At 44.3% G+C, this 22,069-nt stretch overlaps 3 protein-coding genes across 8 annotated transcripts in view; 1 reads left to right on the plus strand and 2 right to left on the minus strand.

Annotated features, from left to right (window-relative positions):
- The window catches only part of GGA3 (golgi associated, gamma adaptin ear containing, ARF binding protein 3), a 30,003-nt gene extending 27,899 nt beyond the window's left edge, over positions 1-2,104 (minus strand). Inside the window, exon 1 of one of the 3 annotated variants that reach the window (XM_081850726.1) lies at positions 1,466-2,104. In XM_081850726.1, the coding sequence (XP_081706852.1) occupies positions 1,466-1,505 (40 nt within the window). In that variant the 5' untranslated portion in view covers positions 1,506-2,104. Of the gene's footprint in view, positions 1-1,240; positions 1,415-1,465 lie in introns of those variants that run through there. The other 2 variants (XM_081850725.1, XM_081850724.1) reach the window with 2 other exon arrangements.
- Positions 2,105-2,212: 108 nt separating this feature from the next.
- Positions 2,213-6,997, plus strand: MRPS7 (mitochondrial ribosomal protein S7). Its single transcript, XM_081850917.1, has 5 exons — positions 2,213-2,365; positions 3,681-3,872; positions 4,631-4,694; positions 5,243-5,410; positions 6,556-6,997. The coding sequence occupies exons 1-5, from the start codon at positions 2,289-2,291 to the stop codon at positions 6,775-6,777; spliced, it is 723 nt and encodes a 240-aa protein (XP_081707043.1). The 5' UTR covers positions 2,213-2,288; the 3' UTR covers positions 6,778-6,997.
- Positions 6,998-7,830: 833 nt separating this feature from the next.
- Positions 7,831-21,085, minus strand: MIF4GD (MIF4G domain containing). 4 transcript variants are annotated; one of them, XM_081850925.1, is made up of 6 exons: positions 20,933-21,085; positions 14,968-15,103; positions 13,375-13,484; positions 11,955-12,110; positions 10,967-11,059; positions 7,831-10,268 (listed from the first exon to the last, which is right to left on the minus strand). In XM_081850925.1, exons 2-6 carry the CDS (start codon positions 15,047-15,049, stop codon positions 10,041-10,043), a joined length of 669 nt encoding a protein of 222 aa, XP_081707051.1. In that variant the 5' UTR covers positions 15,050-15,103; positions 20,933-21,085; the 3' UTR covers positions 7,831-10,040. The 4 variants fall into 4 exon arrangements, with proteins under 4 accessions (XP_081707051.1, XP_081707052.1, XP_081707053.1 ...); XM_081850926.1 differs by lacking the exon at positions 20,933-21,085 and adding an exon at positions 20,596-20,926; XM_081850927.1 differs by lacking the exon at positions 20,933-21,085 and adding an exon at positions 15,428-15,760.
- Between the last annotated feature and the right edge of the window lie 984 nt (positions 21,086-22,069).

Raw genomic sequence — 22,069 nt, forward strand, 5'->3', positions numbered from 1 at the left:
CTACAAAAGGAATACATTAAGTGTCCCATTTACACACAGGAAATAGCTATGGCTGTATAGCTAATTACCAGTTATGAAATATTTTAACGTTAGGGTGGAGAAGAAGTATTAGATAGAAGTGATTCAGCCATAGACTGGGCTCCCACAAATGATCAGGGAGGGAACATTGCTAATGAATATAGCACATTTCCAATTTTCATTGAGAGTCACAAACATCTGAGTCATTCTTGCAACAGCCCTTTAAGGTAGTCAAGTGCTGTTATTCCAATATTACAGACACAGTGTGAGAGATAATGGCTAGCCTAAAGACACCTAGCTAAGTTCATGGCTGAGGTAAAATTTGAACTAGGCCCTACCAGGTTCATAGCTAGCAGTATACTGCTTGGGTTATGATTCCCTAAAAATGGAGTACCAACTTTATAAAGAAGCCTTGCAAAGGCAGAGGCAAGGTTGAACAGGCATGAGGAATCTGTGTGGTCTTCTCAAAAGACCACAAAGCTGTCGAATAATATCAACAAGATGTACACTGTATAAAGCGATGAACAGACAGACAGAGAAGTAGAGTCACCTTAAATGGAACCTGGTGGAGTAAGGAAAGCAGAGAGCAACATATGGGTTTCCAATCCCTGAATCAAACAGGAGGCTCATTAAATGCTCAATATTATGAAGTCAAGAGAACCTCTCACCATAAGCTATTCTATGGGCACAAGAGAGGGGTAGGGGAACCTACGGCCATTCAGACATTGCTGATCTATGGGCGCCAACATCCTTCACTATTAGCTATGCTGCTTGAGGCTGCTGATGGGAACTGGGTGCCCAACAACATCTGGATGCCCACAGGTTTCCCACTCCTGGCATAAAGCGGGCAATGGGAATTGGAAGCACTGGGCACAAATCTAGAGCCAGGACGGACTGGGTGAGCAAAAAGGTAAGAGGCACAGATTTGGACAGAGGCAGGTGACAGCCACAGGCAGGGCAGACCAACACAGCCATGACCAGCAGGGTCTTCTTTGACCTCTAATAACTGTGTAGAAAACGAAATGTTGGCCGGACCAATATGTCAAGAAAAGCTGCACCATCCTATTTCCCCTCTCCGATAGTTAGGGGCACAGAAGACGCCCTTTGCGTCTGGCCCTTCTGGTTTTAGCCCTACATCCTCTGCCCTAGGTGTCCCCCCCCCAAAAAAAACCCCTACATCTCTGCCCCACCACCGTCCCCCTCTTTCCTTCTCCCCATCTACCTCCAGACCTTCCCTTTGGGGTGTCATTGCCTCTACGGAGATCCAAGCATCCCTCACACCCCACCATTCCCCACACCCCGGGGCTCCGGGTGGGGCTGTCTCCTGCGCCCCACGGCTTTCTTTCCCGGCCCCGGGGGGAGGAGAGGAGGGCCATGCTACCAGCGTCCGTCCCCCCCCCGCCACCCCCCTTGCTCGGCGGAAGGGGAGAGGACGCGGGTTACTCACTCAGCCAGGACTCCAGGCTTTCCCCTTCCGCCTCCGCCATGTTGCCGGCCGGCCTGGAGACTCCGCCCCGCGCTCAGGCGACGCCACAGCCCGGCCGGGCCCGGCCCCTGCGGGGGAAGGAAAGGAGAGGATCAGCGCCTCCACCTCCTCCTGCAAAGGCTGATGCTCAGGCTCTCGTTGTTATTTCACTGAGCAGGAGATCGGCTCCATTTAAAAACACCCATCAGCTTAATAAATCATTGCTATTGTTCAATCATCGTGACCCTTGTTGCTGTTTCCTCCCCGTTCCGACTTTTCGGGTCACCTCCTCAAAAGAGCTTTCAAAAATGTGTGGGAACATTCCCCCTCCCCCAAAAATCTCCATGTCAGAACTCTCTTATTTCAAATGCAGTATAAAGAATTTCCATTGCTCTGCAGAGCTGCAATATTCTGCAACAAGATGCAGCCTTTTAGGACAGCCCATCAATGGCACCGGAGCACAAAATTCCTGTTTCTCACGCCTGTCGCCCTGCCTGCACAGTCTTCGTTTCTTTAGTCTAGCATGTACGTTGAATTTAGCGGGGTCGGCATTGGTTTTGCACAGTGAACTATAGTTTCTGAGCCTTTGCGCGAGGCAGGGGCAGCCTGTTTACGCCGCCTGAAGAAGAACCGAATAAAGCTTGCGCAATGTTAAGGAAATAACAACAGCGTGGCTTCCTGGCTGTCTTTTTCTTGCAAAAAGCTGCTATGCAAGAAGCCTGCCAGGCGTGCAAAGCAAAGCGACATTTTTTTTCAGGCGGTAGCTTTGGACAGCCCTGGGTGGGGTCCTGGGGAGAGAAGCAAAATGGCTGCGTCCATGGTGGAGAAGCTCGGGGCAGCGAGGCAGCGGCTGTGCGGCTCCTGGAAGGTCTGGTTGCCCGGGTAAGAGAAACGGGGGACCGACGGGGTGGGAGAGGCTCCGGGAGAGCGGCTGGGAGGATTTGGATCTTGTGGAATGCAGATGCTCGTATCTGAGAACTGAGCTCGCACCCTGTTATCACTCCCTAGACTAGAGCATCCTGGGTTATCCTTGCTGCGCCTCCAATGAGTCGCAGTATTGGGGAGAGATGTCTAACAAATATGTCTAGTTGAGAGAATCAACTGCAATACGGAGCGCCAGAATAGAACGGCAGATAGCATGCCCTTTAAAAGTACACCCGTATTTATGGTCCACGCCTCCTAGGAGAACATGAAATCTCATTTGAAAGAAAAGCTTTATAGAAACCAAGAGAATATATGCATGTATTGACACTCTATGCCCGTTTAAACTGTGGCTCTTTTTTTGGGGGGGGGTTATTGGGTTGTTGTTTTTATTTTGATTATATATATATATATAGAGAGAGAGAGTGTTTTTTATGTTGATATTTTCTGTGAACTACCCTGAGACCTCCGGGTATAGGGTGGTATAAATTTTTATTTTTATTTTAGGTTTTGTCTTTTATATAGCTCAGATCTGTTAATTCACAATACTGTTGAGTTTTCATTGTGAAAACAGCCCTCCCAAAGTTGACTTCTGTATTTTCAATTGGCATGTTTATGTGACTTGCTATCAGAAGAGTTGTTTGTGGTGGACCTGCCATGTCCCTCTTTAGGAAAGAAAGGGAATAATTTTGTACGTTATCCACATCTGCATACTAATATGATAGATGTTGGGATATGGGCGAGCACTGCAGGGTCTTTTGGACTGGAGTATCTGGGGTACATTATTCAAGCCAACAACATTGACTAGCAAAAACCTGAATCATAGAATTGTAGAGTGGGAAGGAAATTTCTCATTTTGTCAGGGCCTAGAATTCTGCTTAGCACAAGATGCCACCAACGAACAAAACAAAAACAAAAAACTGTATAATTTCCTTAGTGTAATACTCACTTGAGATATGTCAGATCAGTGTGAAATGTACCAATGAGAACTATCTTCCTCTTACTCCATACTAGCATTGTGACATAGAGTTTAATCTGTCAAAAACGTTCATAGAATGGGTTGAAAAAAGCTGCTTGTAACTACATTCTAGCTATCCTGACAATGAATATGAAACTGAACTGTCTGATCCTATGTAGAAGCAGGTGTATCTAAGCCCAATGGATTCGGGTTACAGAATTGGATATGGGAATAGGATTTGCATGTAGAATAGTTTCACTTCTTCAGATTGAAAATATTTGTGTAACATTCTTTTTCTGCTTTTCACATCCTTTGTAGGCTGACTCAGGTCAGATGGAGCCGATACAGTCCCATTTATCTTGAACCAGAAGTGAACAAAGAAGTGTATCATAAACTTCCAGAACAAATATCAGATGAGGAAAAAGCCAAACTGGAACTCAAAAAAGTCAGACCTATAAAAGCCACTGCTTCCAATGTCACCAGCTCTGTATTCTATGATCCACTGATCAGGTCTGAATGCTGCCATACTTGACTGAATCTAGTCCTTTTGCCTATGTCTATCACTTAACAAATAAATCTCATCGATTTCATAGAGTAATGTAGTTGGCCAAAGTATATTGGATAGTTGAAATAGCCAGGGAGTACAGCATTGTTATCAAAATGTCCTAAAATACTGGGGCTTAATGGGTAGTGATTTATTATAAAATAGACCAGTCTGGAATACTCCTCCTGGCTGCTGTTGGACACAGGATGCTAGGTCTGAACTGTGTTCTGACTTTGACGGTTCTTACTTTCTTTGCCAGTTAGGGCTATAGGCTGTTTGTATTGGTTTGCTTTCATCACCAAGTACCACCATGTGCGGAAGAAAGATTTGGCACCTTTACCAGAGGGCACTGTGGGGAAGCAGAAACATAGATGTGCTGGGTTGAAGAACCACCCATTCCAGATGTCACTATCTGTTTCTGAATTGGGTGCTGCTGCCACCCATCAGCAGCCACATGCCTGCACGATGCCCTGTTGTGATGTAGAAGTAAGGATGTTGTGTAACAGCACTCAGTGGCAAAAGCAGCAAACTGCCACCGATCTCTTAATCTTCCTCTCTAGGAATGTGCCAGGTGGATCGAAGGCATATAATGAGAAACTGATAACTTTCCCCAAAAAACTCCATAAATGTTGGAATGCTTGGTCAGTGTAATGGCAAAGTTTCATTGCAGGGATCTTATGCTGTGGTGCTGATAACAGGAATGCCATTTGTTTTCTCATTACAGCAAATTCACTAGCATGATTATGAAGGGAGGAGATAAAATTTTGGCCCGAAACATCATAAATCAGGTAAGTTAACTTCTCAGGTTTCTGCTACTTTTCTCCCACTCCACCCCCACATTAATGTCAATGTTGCAAAGAGTATTCCCATTTTAAAGGCCATATATAGAAAGTCCCTTCCTTAGTCCTTTCATCCTTGTTCTCATTTTCTGCATCTCCACAGCTCTTGAATCTCCCTCCTGTTAGAGGCCTTGCAAACAGAATGACAAATCTGTCACAGATTATATGTAACTTCTGTCATTCCTTATGGAAAGGGGAAGTGCTGTAGGTCTGCAGTTATTGTTGAAATTTGTTTTTCAGCCTTAAATTCAGACCAGGAACTTTTAGCTTTCTTTAAGGGCCCTTGGGTTAGTTATAACATTTTTTAAAAATTGCAGAAAATGTCTGCTAGTGGCTCTGAGGCTTGAGAGTGTCTGGGCCAGATTTCCAGTAGTCATGAAGGAATTTTATTTATTTATAAATTGAACTCTTGACTGAAGGTAAGGGTAACATGCTGGGGTTGTGTCAATATTATTGCTAATGGAGTTTTTCACAAGTGGTTTTTTCCCTCAAATAAGACTTTAGAAGCAATCAAGAGGAAGCAGCTTGAGAAGTACCATAAAGCGGAAGAGAAGGAAAAAGAAAACATTGAGTGCAATCCATATACTATCTTCCACCAGGCACTGAGCAACTGCCAGCCTGTCATTGGGCTGATGACTGTCCAGAAAGGAGGCAAAAACTACCAGGTAAGCAAGAAACTAAAACTATGGTGATATGATGATCTAGTGCAGGCGAGAGGAACCTTCGGCCTCCAGATGTTGTTCAACTACAACTCCTATCATCCCTCATGATAGGCTATGCTTGTTGGGGTTGATGGAAGTTGTTCAGCAACATTTGGAGGGCAAAAAGGTTCCTCATGCTTAATCTAAAGCAGCCCTGGATTGTTGGCTTATCTTTTCCCCAAAGTAGAACCATTCCTATCATTAAGTATCCATAGCACTCCACAGTTCCAGGGACTTCAACTTCCACCCATCTAGCCTCAGTTTCGGACTTTGCTCTGTTGCAGTTGGCAGTGAAACAATATAAACTTTATTACTTGCGCTGGTTTCATTTATTTTGATAGGAACATTCTATAGCATAATCAGCCCCTTGGTATTTTTCTTTTGAATCGCTTTGAAACTTGTATTATGTGATCTCCAGCGACCTGTAATATCCTGCCTATACGTGAACTTGAAACTTCTTGAGAACATCAGGTTTTAGTTTGAAAAGCTTAAAAGGTTGCTGAAAAAATACTGGAAATGGGTTCTAAAAGGTTCAGCAACCAGAGGGTACAAGATAGGGACAGAAACCAATAAGCAGAGTGGGGTGTCCACCTCTAGGAGCTCACTTGCTGTGTTATGAAAGGACTATTGTTAGCTATTTTATTTATTAACGCTAGGAGCAGGGAAGGTGCTTGCAGGATTTTCTGCCTCAAGTGCCACAATAACTTGATTGGCCTGGGGTACTATATAATTTGATTTTGTGGGGAGGGAACCTTTTGCTGCACTGCCTCAGGCAGCAAAATGCCTTAGATAGGCCAGCCCCACTGAGTGCCTTCAAACCATTTCTTGTTTTGCAACTTTTGCTCGCCAACTTGGTAGCCCTGATTTTCCCGCTGAAGTTGTTATCTAAAAATATCCAAAAGTTTTGCAAGTCAAATAAACATACTCAGGGTACTTAAGTGCTCCTAATTCTGTGCTAAATAAATTCTATTTATTTTAGATTTTATACCACCCTTCATCATAAGATCTCAGGGCGGCTCGCAGAACAGAACACAGGATAAAAACAGTATAAATTCAGTATAAAGTTATGTTAATCTCTGATGGGGTTTGTTTGTTTTTGCCTCTTGCAGGTCCCAACCCCTTTGTCAGACAACCGCCGACGCTTTTTAGCCATGAAGTGGCTGCTCAGGGAATGCAGGGAAAACAAACACAGGCGGACATTTATGCACCAAAAGCTTTCTGAAGAGCTTCTGGCTGCCTTCAGCAATGAAGGACCTATCATAAAGAAAAAGCATGAGTTGCACAAGATAGCAGAGTCTAACCGAGCCTTTGCTCACTACCGGTGGTGGTAGAGAATGGCAGCTGCAGCATGTGAGGTCTGAGACTTTGCTACAAGACAAGGAAGGGAAATATATCCCATATGCCTTCCTTTGCATAGCACCAGCCTGGAAGGGCGATAATCCGGTTTCTCAACTGGCTCTTTGAAAAAAGAAACAACCTGAAGAAAATCTTAGCTGAAATAAAATGCCTCATTTTTCTGACTTGCATAAATTAAAAATCCTGTTTACTCCATTTTCAGGTGACCTTGTCAGTACTGTGTCCTGTGTATATGCATCTTGGTTTCTCTAGTCTCTTTTGAGACAGAGGGTTTTGTTCACAATACAGAATGACCTAGTTAGCATCAAAGCAGTCTTCAGGGGGATTGTAAAAGAGGTTACATTTCTGTACTCCTCAGCAGTGGCTTTTGGCAGCATGATAGGCTGAAGTAGAACCAGGCTGAAAATTAAGTTGTAAAAGATTGAAACTACATCCTGGTCTTCTCCCTGTATGTCTTGTGAATGGTCTTTCTCTACAGTGCCTTTGTGCCATTGGTTAGTCGACACTGGCATGTGAGAATGAACGAACAACTAGGTTAAAACTGATCTCACTTAAAGTGTGCTTAACTTCAATATGTGGTATGAATAGCTTTCCTTTGGCTTGATTCACACATGCCTATTCATCACATGCTTAAAAGTTTTATTTGCAGTATCTTACCTAAGATGGCCCATAGAATTATGTGAGCCATCATTTGATGTTGCAGTCATCAAATAAGGAACATACATGAGAGAACAGCCCTTAGAGGAAGCCATTTCCAAAGAACAGCCTCTGTATACATCATAAAGCATCCTTGCAAATAAATTCACAAAAGTTAGCTCCCCCCCCTTTTTTTTTTTTACTAGGTCCCCTGACTCCATAATACATATTCTGACCTAGTAAAAAGAAAGCGAAAGAACCAACTTTGATAAAAACCTCTGCCAGGTCACCTAGAGACAATTCTTGTTTGCCATAAGCAACTAGACAAGTGATTATTTATAACTCTGCTATTAAACAGCTTTCTGTTTGATGGATGGCAACGAGAGACTAAATGCAGAAGTGTAAAATGTTTATTTTTAAAAGTTCCAAAGAGAACCAGTCTTAACAAATGTACAATACTGTTGTTCAGAGTCGCTGTTGTATAAAAGTTACAAAATCAGTTTCTAGCTACATGTTCCCAAGGGAATAATTCTGCTGTGGAGTGAGGCTTTCGAACAGTGTTGGCTTCACACCTCCTGCAGGGAGAAGGCACTGCCTTTAGCTGTTAGCTACACCTGAGCTGGCCAGCAGTTGGGAAGAAAGGAGTAAGAGCATATTGAGGGCTGCAGATTAGAAAGCAATTGAGCATCCTTCTCCTGCAGCTACGGAAGAATCAATATACTCATGAAAGCATCCTGTTAGAAGAGAAAGTGCTGGTTAAGTGTCAGGGTTTGGACCCTGGCATGCTGTTTCAAAATTATTAAGCAGCACACATGGAGCCAATAACTGGGCAGCAATCTTTACAATACTCTTGTGACTAAGCCACACCACAGTCATGAGCATTGTGTACATAATAAGAGCTCTGTTGGATCAGATCACAATCCTATCCAGTCCAGAATTCTGTTCCCATGTGCGGCCAATTGGCTGCCTATGCAAAGCCCATAAGCAGGAAATGGATCATGATAGCACTCTCCCCTCTTGTATTCCTCTGCAACTGGTATTCAGAGGCAATAAATAGCCATCATGGCTAGTAACCACTGACAGCTTTACCATGAATGAGTCTAATCCCTTCTTAAATACATCCAGGTTGGCACATCTTTGGGTAGGGAATTCCATAATTTATGTACTGTGTGAAGGAAGCCTTCGTTTTGTCTGTCCTGCCTCTCATAGCCTTTAGTTTCTTTGGGTGACCCTGGGTTGTAGTATTACATAGCCTCTTTAAGAATCTAAAACCCTAAGCAAATTTAACAGGGCTGTTATTATGCAGCCTATAAGCAGAGAGAAAGACTGCCCCTCTCCCAATCCTAAATATATTTTCTTGGAAATAAGGCCCCTTGATTCTGATAGCATATACTTCCACGCTAAGTGAGACGCAATCAACCCAGCAAAGGCCTCCTGGGGTTGTCTTATTTCAGACTGCCGGTTGGGGGTGACATGGCTTTGTGCTCTTCTTCAAAAAAACACCTTGCTTTTGCAATGCTAGCATGGCAAAGAGAAGGGTTCCAGCCTTGCCCTGCCATGCTACTTTGTGTGTTCAGGGAGGAGTAGTGTACCTGCATCAGGTAGCATTTTAAAGCAGTCCAGTTCTGAACCACCTATCAATGAAATTGGTGTTATACACCTAGAATTGTCGCTTCCAGGTGTATTATTTTCCTATGACAAAGGAAAGGGAATAAAGCAGCCCCCATTTTTCAAGTTGCACCATTGTTTGCGAGAACAACGCATACTGTTTTTAATACTAATCCGTCACAAAAGTATTTCCACCCCTGCGTGCATGCTTGTGCCTTTAAAAAAAAAAAGGAGTAGGACAAAAAAAGAGAGAAAGTCTCTGTTGTAGGTTGTTAATAGAACTAGTACCTGAACGAGCCACCTTTCTTTGATTTCAGAACAGTGGTAAAGTTTCTGATATCCCTCGTGCCTCATAGGGACTGCATGTAAACAGAGCAAACGAGGCTCCTGAAAGCATCCAAAATGGGTTTACAAGGCAGGAAATTGAAATGCCATGCTTGGGCTTTGATTACAGAATCACCTTCTCAACCAAAGGGCAAACAGAACAGCTATGGAACAGAGCATAAAATAACAAACTGCCACATGCTGCAGAGGGAGACAGATTCTTAGGCTTAGTGTGCTTTTGGAGTAAATAATGTTATCACCAGGCTGGTTTTAAACCATAGCCTTTTTTTGTTTTAAGGCTGAATACATTAAAATTAGCATATACAAGTAAGCTCGGAGAGAACTACCCTGTGTCAAATGTCAGTCCAGCTTGCGGCAGTGATTAATACAGGTTCCTATTTAGTGCAACACAATGGGAGCGGCAGTGGCAGAATGCGACCCTTTTCTCCTCTCCCAGCTCCCCAATTTCAGCCAGCGCAAAAGATCTATCGAGGGAGCAAGTTATACATTCTATATACAAAAAGTGCTAGGGTTCGGGTGGAGGGGAGGGAAGTATTAAAAATAATTGCAGCTTTGTTGTTGTTATGTGAAGTTTGCTGGTGCAAAGGTTCAGAGTGGAAATTCAAACTCTGGCTTTGGGCAGCATGAGCCAGGGTGAGCAACTGGCTGCTCAGTCTGCGACCTCACTATAATAGTACTTCTGGGCTGCATCTGTCATTTTCCAGTCGGCAGCCCGGAACTCAATGATCTCAAGCAAGAGTAGCTGGGAAAGGGAGGTAAGGCCCTCCTGCAGGAGGAAACCGTCTCGCAGGAGGGAAAAAAGCTCATCCATCCTCTGGGTGTTCATCTTCTCAAGTTGTTCACCAATGCGGTGTAGCTGCAACACCAGACAGTCCACCTTAATGGAAGGAAATGAAAATGCTTCTGTTAAGAATCAGAGTAGTTGGGTAAAGGGGGTGGGGTGGGGAGTGTGTGCTGCACAGAAATGTCTCATGCTGGCATCTTGGCACTAAATCAGAAGAGAAGGGAAAAAATAAAGTAGGCTGCTAAACCAAACCTTGGGCTGCTGTTTTTTTTGTGATTTACTGCATTTTGGTTGTGTTCTTTAGATGTGCTTTTATTTCTTGTCCATGACTACTTTTGTTATATTTGTAATTAACTATTGTTTTCGTGCTGCAAGATGCCTTGAGCATGGTTTTAATTATGGAGAGGCAGCATGCAAATAAAATGATGGTTGGGTGGATGCAGTATTTTTTTCCTTAAAAAAAAAATATTTAGGGGTACTCTCACTTTGACTCAAGGAAATCACCATTTTATCGTTCAAATCAGGGAAAATATATTCAGTAAATTGACAAAAGTATAAAGATTCACAAAATGTTTAGGGGGGTGCGCCCCCCCCCAAGAAAAAAGCACTGGGTGGATGTGTGTATAAACTAGCCTACTATACAAAGGGAAAATTTGCATTCATTGCTCCAGGCTGAAAAAAGATTCCCACCCCTGGCCTAAAAGTTGTCCACCTTCCAATCCTCTTTCCCAGGTGTGTTCTCACAGGACAGCAACCTGCTTTTGTCCCCACTGTGCCCTGAGAATACTCGCCTCTTCCTCTTTCCGCAGGCTTTCTGGCTGCGCCAGTCGGAACAGGCAGTCGTAAACTGGGTTCACCAGTGCCATCATGGGCATGTTATTGACCTGTGAAATAGGCAGGGTGCACTTGTCAACTATCGCTCAGAATCATTACGGAATTGTTAGAGAGCCCCTCCCTGTGTTCGTGTCTTAAAAATCCCAGGAAGGTAGCTGTGCCTGCTAAGTGTCTTGAAACAAGAACAACCAAGAGCATCTGTGGCACCTTAAGAAAACTGTCACAAATGCACAGCCTAGAGCCCTTTTGCATCAGATGCATGATTCCTTGACATCCCATCAGATGTCAAGGAAATAAACAACTATCCGACTTTTAGAAGACATCTGAAGGCAACTCTGTTTAGGGAAGTTTTAAATGTTTGAAGTTTTATTCAGTTTTTTATGTTCGGTCGAAAGCCGCCCAGAGTGGCTGGGGAAACCCAGCCAGATGGGCAGGGTAGAAATAATATTATTATTAAAATTATTATAACAGGAAGGATCAAACTGCAAGGACCCCCATGGCAGGCTGCTTCTAAAAGCTGTCCTGCTGCTACATCATGCTAGACCATGAACCTTTCGGACTGCAAGAAGAATTTCTGTACAAGTGACAAATGCAAAGAACACCCAGTGGCACTCATTTGAATTAAGGCCTCCTGCGGCTGCCCCAGTCATTTCAGGTGAGTGCCCCAGATGTGGAATGCTTTTCTCACAGAGGTTGCCAGGCACTCACCTTATCATCCTTTGGGTGCCAGGCAAATGCCTTTTTATTTCCCCCAAGTATTTTAGATGCACGTTTAATTCCGTTCAATGTTTTATGCTGCTTTTTTCAATCTTGCTGGATTGAATGGCAGCATTAAAACAAAAACAAAAAACAACCCTAAACACAATCACATTCCGTCATTATGAGAGCAGCGCATGAACTAGCCCCAGGTCTGGATAATACACCAGTTCTGAAGTTTGGTCTTACCCTCAGGTAGTCAAAGATGTTACAGATAAAAGTGACATAGCAGATCCAGGCCTGGAGGGAGCGGGCTCGCAGTTCATCCCGGTCTTTATACTCCTGCTGAAGTCGGTTGAGGAGCCCCCGCCGAAAGACACTCTGGCCCACCTGTTTGCTCTCCGCCTGCGACAAAGGCAAAGAGGTGAAGCGCCAGAAGGATGCTGTGCACAATCTCAGCTGTGGAAGCAGGCTGTCTGGGCATCTCTCTCTCTCTCTTTCTCTTCCTCTCATGCTTCAAAACACACCACCGTGCAGAAAAAGTTCTGGCACGATGAAGCAGGAGCCTATAGGTGCAAAAAAGTTCAGAGGGGAGGCAAAACTGAGACAGGTCACTAATGGGAGTTTTGCTCACCACGTCTGGTCTGGAGTTGAAGGGATAGATTCACCTTCTTGCCCTCTCACAGCTGGGCTGGGCACCCAAAATATTCAGCAGGGCAGGCCAAACCAAGCTCCATCTGCAGGAAAGGAAGCATGGCTGGTGGTAGAGCCAAAGTGAACAGCATGCACATCTAGAATGGCTTTTATGCAACCTACAGGCTCCTTCTGTATATCCGTAACAGATATATATATACACACACACACACACAAATATATGTTTATGTGTGTGTGTGTATACACACATGCACACACACATGCACAAGTTTTCCCGCAGCCTCTCCACTATGTTTTCTTGGGAAAGTTCCCCAGCCCTCTGGACTTGTAGAAATTTTTATTTCATGTTGGGTTCTTGCTTTAACAAAAAATCGATAATGATGCAGTAATGTCGCTTCCCTCTGATCTTATCCACCTACGTCTCATCCTTGCACCAACCATGCTGGAGATACAAAACAAGAAAAGCAAAAGAGAGGACAGGAACATCCAAACAAAAACTGGCTAGGAGATGGTGAGATGCATTTTTTAAATCACTTGCAGCAATGTTGGCCTCCCCCTGCAAGACCACTTCGATCATCTGGAAATTTTACCAATGGCACCACACCCTACAAAGTATCACTGGGGGGTGATCCCAAAAGGGTGAATTTCTACTGCTGCCCCAACGTTTTTGAATACCTTCCCTCTGCCATATATGAAGCATCATCAATTATTCGCTTCAGATGTCTAGTAAAGATGTATCTTCTCATGCATGCTTTCACTGCTCTGTAAGATTGGATCCTTATATCTGGATTTTTTATTGCATTGTTTTATTTTGTTTTTTGCTTATTTGTTTCTTATACATGGCTTAGATTTTTTTTTTAAAAAAATATTGTATAGAAATACTTTTAAATAAAACAGCGTACATGAATAGTATGTTATTTATATGCAAATAAAATTTCCAGAATAGTTGCATATGGTGAACAGCAGTGCTGTGAAAACTACCAGTTTCCAAAACATGGCATGCTCATTCTCCCACCTGGATGATGGTGTAGCAGATGCGCCCGGCCTCTTTGCTGAACACAGAGTCTTTGAGGGACTGGTCCACAATTACGTTGGCAACCTTCTCCAGATCTACACTGCTGGGGTCTGCAGAAGAAGTGTAACACTATCAGTGCTGCCTCAAAACAAGCATACCTTTGCATCATTCTGTATGTTTAAAATTGTACAATAACCACTGGGTTCCTTCTTTTTTGCTGGATATTTTATTTATGGATCAAAACTGTCTCTGTAGGAATGGTGGTGTTTGCAAACCTTTCTGCATCACAAATCTTCTGGAAGGAAGAGTGATCTGCTATTCCGTTTTAAAGGCAGGAGAAATCTAAGGCCAAGAGGTGAGTGACATGCCTGAGCTGTGTCATATCTGCCCCCACAAATTTAATCCAGTTTTAAACTGCCTAAACTGCCACTGATCCCAATAAAGCAAACATCAGGACCCGTAGTTCCATAAAGAGCTTAGCCATTCTAATGAAGTATTTTCAGCATTCTCATTATGTTACATTCCTAGGATACTTTGGAAGAAACCATGACCTCACAGGTAGGCAAAAAGGTGTCCTCCAGGTGTTGTTGGAATATGGCTCCCATTCGTCCCACCTTGCATAGCCAAAGGTCAGGGATGGTGGCGGGAAGCAACAGAAGTTGGAGAAGGCTGCTCTATAGCACTGCAAGTCAGGAGCTATCTAAGGACAATGGGCTGTCTCAATAGTAGAATCTTACATATATCAGTCCAGCTTCTTCTTCTGCTTTCTCTGCTGCAGGCTGAATTGGGACAGCCATGCACATGTCTTATCAGAGGATAGCATTTTATAGCTTACGTTACAAATCTACCTGAACTCACCTGTAGTCAAGGGTGCAGCAGCAAACATTATCTACCCAAACGTTTAAATCTGCTATCAGTAATATCTGATGCACTATCTGTTTGAAGGCTAGATATTAAATGGACATACAGTACAGAGTTCTAGTGTTACGAGAGGGGGAGAAAAACTTCTCTATCCACTTTCTCAATACAGTGGTACCTCGCGTTAAGTACTTAATTCGTTCCGGAGGTCCGTTCTTAACCTGAAGCACCACTTTAGGTAATGGGGCCTCCTGCTGCTGCTGCGCCGCTGGAGCACGATTTCTGTTCTCATCCTGAAAGAAAGTTCTTAACCTGAGGTAATATTTCTGGGTTAGCGGAGTCTGTAACCTGAAGCGTATGTAACCTGAAGCGTACGTAACCCGAGGTACCACTGTATAGTGCATAGTTTTATGATGTCTCCTCTCACTTGTCTTTCCTAGTTCCACCCCCCCCCCTTACTCATTTAAAAAGTCCCAGATGCTTCAAACGTGTCTCATAGCGGGAGTTGCACCATCCCTTTGATCATTTTGGCTCCCCTTTCCAAACCTGTTCTAACCCTGAAGAAGATTTTAAGGAATGGGCAATTCATATTAGAGCACACACAACCCTTCACAATGTTGATAGGCCCAAACAGCTCCAAATCTAGCAGTGAATTATGCTTGATTCACGGCAATGGGGAGGATGGAAAGGGGGGAAAACAGGGAGGGGGGAGGGAGAAAAGGGAGAGATACTGACCTTTGAGGGCTGTTTTGAGTAGCTGCTGAATCTCTGTATCAAACGTGTGTATTTTATATTCTTCTTTGCCTGAGTCCCCCATCTCTTTCCCTCCTTCAGTGGCGACAGATCAGGGGAGCAGCTGAGTTAGTGGTAACTGCGGGGAGAGAAGCGATCAGGTACTGATTATCCCGGAAAGGGAAGGAGACGGTATTAGCCATGGCTTTTCAGATGCTCTCATTCTCCACTGAACAGGAAAATGGAACTGCCAGTTACACTGGAGTTCCTGAAATGAAACTACATTCCTCATAACAAAGAAAAAGTTGTTAAAATCTCCTCAGACAAGGATGGTACTTCTGCTTCCCTGCCTCACCCCCCACATTATCTCTGTTCTATCTACAAGGGAATTTTTTTACTATTTCACCCACTTAAGATTTAAGGAGGGAACGCCTTTATTTTTGGCCAAAAAATCCAGGCTTACCTGCCCACCCTGTTCAGTGCCAAACCAAATTTAACTGCCACATCGCCCCCTGAATACTGAATAGACAACAGGCCAAACGCATCATTGCTCACTCATCAGAATTCCGCAGCTGTGACATGTGTTTTCACTGCAATTGGGGAAAAGTGAGGTGACAAAACAAGGGATGCTTCCAGCGAAAACATATAACACTCTGGGATCTATGCAAAAGGATGTGGGGTGGGAATGCAGAAGAGGAAACAACTGTGCTCCTTTCCCACTGGGTTCCCAGTTAGTTTCTGTCACTCCAAAGGTCTTTGGCTTTACTTCAAGTGGCTAGTCCTCTGCAACTCTTAGCCCTTGGTTATATCTCATAACTCCTCCTTGTTCTCAGTATTCAATCTCATCTGTCACTCACCCCTTCTGATGGGGATTGCCCATGCACAAAGCACAACAGGATCAGGGACACTATTTTAGTAGAGAGGAACACATACAGGTTAGTAGGTGTTAGGGACAAGATTAAGCATGTCCAAAGGCCTGCTCTTGCAAAACATTCATGACGATATGACAAGTGAGCAGAATTTTTAAAAAGCATTCGTTATGCATATTTTCTATAATTTAATAATAGCTATGTATGGTTATTTGTTTATTCCATATGTCTGCCACATTTTCTTCAAGGAGCTCAAGGCATACATGGTTGTCTCCCTCTTCAATTAATCCCACAATAACTCTGGGAGGTAGGTTGGTCTGAGAGGCAGTGACCAGCCCAAAGTTTTGGTGATCAAGTGGAGATTTGATTCCTGGCCTCCCAGGTCCTAGTCTGACATTTTACCCAGTCTTTCTCAACTTTGGGTCCCCAGATGTTGTTTGACTACAACTCCCATCATCCCTGACCACTGGTTCCACTAGCTAGGGGTGATGGGTGTTGTAGTCCAACAACATCTGGGAACCAAGAGGTTGAGAAAGGCTGCTCTAACCACTTCACCACACTGGCTCTTGCAAGCCTATTTTCATACAGTTCCCCATACAATACTAACAAGACCCAACCTGAACTGCTGATATCAGATAGGATCAAGGGCTTTCTGGTTGGTGCTGCTATATTATATTTGTAGTAGCAGTAGGCTTTAATCCTGCTCTTCAAAAAAAAAAAAAATATAAAATAAAATCCCAGGGTGGCTTACAAAGAAACAACAGCAACAACATAATAAAGCAATAAAAACCACTCATCGCATGATACAAACAGTAGAAACAAAAAGAAGAAATAAAAACTTCTTAAAAAAGATAAAGCAGATTAAAGCAGATATGAGGAAAGAAAAAGAAGAAGAAGAATTAATTTCTACCCCACCTATCTGGCTGGGTTTCCCCAGCCACTCTAGGTGGCTTCCAACAATATATTAAAAATACAATAAAACCAGACATTAAAAACTTCCCTAAACAGGACTGCCTTCATATGTCAGATAATTGTTTATTTCCTTGACATCTGATGGGAGGGCATTCCACAAGGCGCGTGCCACAACCGAGAAGGCCCTCTGCCTGGTTCCCTGTAATCTCACATCTCACAGTGAGGGAACTACCAGAAGGCCCTCGGAGCTGGACCTCAGTGTCCAGGATGAACGATGGGGGTGGAAACGCTCCTTCAGGTATACTGGGCTGAGGCCATTTAGGACTTTAAACACTTTGAATTGTGCTCAGAAACGTACTGGGAGCCAATGTAGGTCTTTCAGGACCAGTGTAATATGGTCTCAGTGGCCGCTCCCAGTCACCAGTCTAGCTGCCGCATTCTGGATTAATTATAGTTTCTGAGTCACCTTCAAAGGTAGCCTCACGTAGAGTGCGTTGCAGTAGTCCAAGCAGGAGATAACTAGAGAATGTACCACTCTGGTGAGACAGTCCGCAGGCAGGTAGGAAACCCAGCCAGATATAAATAATAAGTTGTTGTTGTTGTCATCAGCCTGCGTACCAGATGGAGCTGGTAGACAGCTGCCCTGGACACAGAACTGACCTGTGCCTCCATGGACAGCTGTGAGTCAATTGACTCCCAGGCTGCACACCTGCTCCCTCAGGGGCACAGTTACCCCATTCAGAACCAGGAAGTCCTCCACACCCACCCACCCCCTGTCCCCCCCCAATAGTACTTTTGTCTTGTCAGAATTCAACCTCAATCTGTTAGCCACCCATCCTCCAACCGCCTCCATTGGGAGGGAGCTTTCCATAACGTGGTTGTTGTTGTTGTTTAGTCGTTTAGTCGTGTCCGACTCTTCGTGACCCCATGGACCAGAGCATGCCAGGCATTCCTGTCTTCCACTGCCTCCCACAGTTTGGTCAGACTCATGTTTGTAGCTTCGAGAACACTGTCCAACCATCTCGTCCTCTGTCGTCCCCTTCTCCTTGTGCCCTCCATCTTTCCCAACATCAGGGTCTTTTCCAGGGAGTCTTCTCTTCTCATGAGGTGGCCAAAGTATTGGAGCCTCAGCTTCACAATCTGTCCTTCCAGTGAGCCCTCAGGGCTGATTTCCTTAAGAATGGATACGTTTGATCTTCTTGCAGTCCATGGGACTCTCAAGAGTCTCCTCCAGCACCATAATTCAAAAGCATCAATTCTTCGGCGATCAGCCTTCTTGATGGTCCAGCTCTCACTTCCATACATCACTACTGGGAAAACCATGGCTTTAACTATACGGACCTTTGTTGGCAAGGTGGTGTCTCTGCTTTTTAAGACGCTGTCTAGGTTTGCCATCGCCTTTCTCCCAAGGAGCAGGCGTCTTTTAATTTCGTGACTGCTGTCACCATCTACAGTGATCATGGAGCCCAAGAAAGTAAAATCTCTCACTGCCTCCATTTCTTCCCCTTCTATTTGCCAGGAGGTGATGGGCCCAGTGGCCATGATCTTCGTTTTTTTGATGTTGAACTTCAGACCATATTTTGTGCTCTCCTCTTTCACCATCATTAAAAGGTTCTTTAATTCCTCCTCACTTTCTGCCATCAAGGTTGTGTCATCTGCATATCTGAGGTTGTTGATATTTCTTTCCATAACCTGGGCACCATCACTAAGGTCTTTCTCCCCAATAGTCGTTGGCTTTACCCCCAATGCCAGCGGGCATCCAAATAATGGCCTCTGTTGCATTATCTGTAGGCACATGTGGAGGCAGGCGGTCCTTCAAACTGGGAAGGACTTTAAATGTCAAAATGAACACTCTGAATTGAGCTGTAAATGGACAGGGAGCTTGTGCTAATCGATAAAGCACCAGCATGGTGTGATTAAAACTGGCCCTGGTCCCAGTTAGCCATCTAGCAGTAAGTATCAGAATGTGTATCACACTGCAGCAGTCTAATCTGAAGGTTAACAGAGCACAGATTCCTCCCTCAAGATAGGGTCACAGCTGGCGCAGTCAGCCAATCTGGCAAAAGGCATTCTCAGGCTCAAAGACCACCAGGGACAAAGGCGGCCCCAGACTATGAAATAGCTATAGTAATGTTATCAGCATAGTGCAGGCACACCTTTTCTACTAAACGACAACAACGAAGGGATTCGTCCCTTTGGCATACATACAGTAATTCAGAGCCAGTTCCTTTGATATGCCTGCAAGTGACTTCTTGAACAAAATCCCTGTGTACATTTACTCACATAACTTCAGAGGGACTAAATCCTGCAAATTCACCCCTTCGGCTCCGGGAACATGTTTCAACTCTATAATTCACAGAAGGGGATCAGTACAGCTTCACTGTGACAATGTTCACATATAAAGGTTGCTTTTGTGAACTATAGCTTTTGTTCTCTTTTCTGATAGTCAGCTGCAAGTGTATAATGTCAGAATGCACTTTAGATGTGACCTGGCTACAGATATGGATACTCCTGAAATGTAAAGTCACGGTATGAGAGACCAAGTGGGGGATAGCAACTACTACTACTACTACTATTAAATTTCTATTTCTATACTGCTGTTAAACCATGCTTGGGTTCCAGACTACTCCCATAATACTCATGTTTCTGCACATACCAGATCTGCCACACAAACATCTCTGTGCTTAGTTCATGGCAGTTATTACATGCAGAAGATAAACATTATCAGTGCTGCAAAGTTAATGATTTCTGTGCACAACAACTTGCCATCAACCATATGCAAACTCTCCTGAGTTTGCGTAGGTGCTGATTGGGCCACAAGGCCCCCTAGTTCAGTGAGAAAACCCAGGAATAAATATCCAGCAAAAAAAAAAAAGGAAGGGGGAAAAAAAGATCTTAGCGAGCAAGGACTAGGATATATTATCATACCAGCCTTTCTCAAAGTCATTCCCTCCAGATGATTTGGACTACAACTCCCATTCTTCCTGCAATGCTAACTGGGGCTGAGTTGTAGTCCAAAACACCTGGAAGGCACCACATTGGAGAAGACTGGAACAGACCATGCTGGGAGAGGTAGTATAATGATCTGACTCAATATAAGGCACCTTTGTAGACATTATCTCAGCAAAGGTCTGGCAGGCAGTTATCCTGGATTACAGAGACTACAAATTAGATTGTTGTTGTTTGGCCTTGCCATTTTTGTCAGTTGTGGCAATTTCAATTGGATTTATTAAAAAAAATATGACAAGGAGATTCAAACCATGATCCCTTCCAAAGGCATACATAAGTCAAAATGGGCTTGTTTATACTACAGCTGGCCAAAAACTCCTTTATGAGTCATGGAGATGTTCTGACAATACACTGAAAGGATTGCCAAGATTAGACGGGTGAGCATGGGCATGCCAGGTCACATTCCCTTCTACACTGCTGGAAGAGTTACATGCACAGCCCAACTGTGTGCACAGGTTTTACAGGGGCCAAAGATGTAAACCAGTCTAGGGACGGGAAGGGGACATATTTTGGGCACAACTTGCTGAAGACAAAGTTGTCTGACTATGTGCCACAACTACCTTTCAGCCTAACCTATCTCACAGAGGTTGTGTGAGAATAAAATGGAAATTGGGGGAGGAAACCTATGTACGCCACTTTGAGCTCCCTGGAGGAAAAGTGGGATATAAACAGAATAAGAATAAGAATAAGCATCTGAACTTGAACAGAGAAGGGTCGCTTGTAAAATCCAGAAAGCCCAAGTCAGGAAGGCAGATGGGAGAGAGAATGCTCCACGCCCTTTAAGAAGCGGGCGTTTCTTTCTGAAACTAACAAGGAAGAGAGATTTTCAAATGTCACCAACCTGCTTTGTTTGGGGTTTTTTATGCCTCCACTTTCAGGACTGGAGTGAGGTGCATCTTTACGAGGGAACAGCAGCCCGCCCAGCCCAGCCCAGCCAGCTAGTCAGCCCTCCCTCACCCTAATTCTTTTTGGTTTCTGGTTCGGGTCGGTGGAGGTAGATCAGGAAAAAGCCCACAGCCATGAAGAACAGCAGCAGGAGCAGGAAAGGCAGCAACTCAAGCATGGAGTGCAAATGCAGGATGGGCATCCTGCACCAATTCGACCCGCCACCAGCAAAATAAAAGCAATAATATATATATATATATTTTTATTGCCCAGCTGCTGCTGCTCTCCCTTACTTTTCACCCGATTTTGGTGTCAGGCGGAGACTCCTGGAAGACGAATTCTTTCCATTGCTTGCAAACCCTCCGGGTTTCCTCTTAGGTCATTTCCTAGCAGGCTGAGCCAAGCGGGAGGAGAGTTTGTGATCGGGAGGCGGCGGAGGCAGCGCCACCTGCTGGAAGGTTCTGAGCAGGGGTTGGAGGGAATCAGTTAGTTTTTTTAATTAGTTTTTTTAAAAAATAAAGATTTTCCTGCATTGACAAATAAACAGGGGAAAGCACAAGTCCTTTCAACTTTCACAGTTCGTTTACATGCAGTGTTGTATTTGTCGTTTCACGTGGAACCTGAGAAGCCCGCCAAGCAGGTGCAAAGCAGGTGTGAGGGACGGAGCCAAACGCAGAAATTAAATGGTGGCTCAGAGAGAGCAGAGCCTACCGCACCTCACGGGCCACACATCGGCTTGACACTGTCACTGACTCTGCGCGCGCACACACACACACACACACACACACGTTATTCAAGGCGCCCTCCTGAACGTATTTGGTTTTAAGCAGCTCCCTTGTGAATATGCCTGAATATTGGAGACCTCCTCAGGCCCTTCTCTGTTGCTCCCGCCTTTTGGAAGTGAGGAGCTTGTTATGCATTTTGTGTGTTTGACTTGTATTTTTATGCTGTGAACCGCCCTGAAATCTACGGATGAAGGGCGGTATACAAATTTAATAAACAACGATAACAAAGCAACAATTTCCAGCAGCAACATCCCCTGGGTGGGGGCTCCTTTTACACAGAGGTGTTTGCCTATGGTCGGCTCTGCTTAATTATAGGTGCTCCAATCAAGGCTTTATATAGGCTTTCTGCCAGGACTTGAATGGATGAGCAGAAGGCAAGGAAGCAGATCTTGTCTAGATATTAGAAAATATCCTAATAAGGGGGAGGTTGCAGCTGCTAGGCACACCCCAAAATGCAAGTGGGCCTAATGGCCACATCCCCCAATAGTCAAGCATTAGGATAAAGCAGTGGTTTTCAACGTGTGCCATGGCACCCTGGGGTGCCTTGAATGATGGTCAGGGTGGGCCACAGGGCAACACTGGCCTCTGTCCCTCTTTCCTTCCTTCCGTCCTCTGATGCCCTCTCAGGTTTTTGCCTCCCAAAGG

This window comes from Podarcis erhardii (assembly GCF_964252035.2).
Source record: "Podarcis erhardii genome assembly, chromosome: 2".
NCBI lineage: Eukaryota > Metazoa > Chordata > Lepidosauria > Squamata > Lacertidae > Podarcis > Podarcis erhardii.

Coding starts and splice junctions, on each gene's coding strand:
- MRPS7 (XM_081850917.1), top strand. CDS start 2,289: ATGGCTGCGTCCATGGTGGAGAAGCTCGGGGCAGCGAGGCAGCGGCTG. Junction 2,366..3,680: donor TGGAAGGTCTGGTTGCCCGG/GTAAGAGAAACG, acceptor CATCCTTTGTAG/GCTGACTCAGGTCAGATGGA. Junction 5,411..6,555: donor AAGGAGGCAAAAACTACCAG/GTAAGCAAGAAA, acceptor TGCCTCTTGCAG/GTCCCAACCCCTTTGTCAGA.
- MIF4GD (XM_081850925.1), bottom strand. CDS start 15,049: ATGGGGGACTCAGGCAAAGAAGAATATAAAATACACACGTTTGATACA. Junction 12,111..13,374: donor TCTGCTACACCATCATCCAG/GTGGGAGAATGA, acceptor CCTTTGTCGCAG/GCGGAGAGCAAACAGGTGGG. Junction 10,269..10,966: donor GCCTGCGGAAAGAGGAAGAG/GCGAGTATTCTC, acceptor CCTTCCATTAAG/GTGGACTGTCTGGTGTTGCA.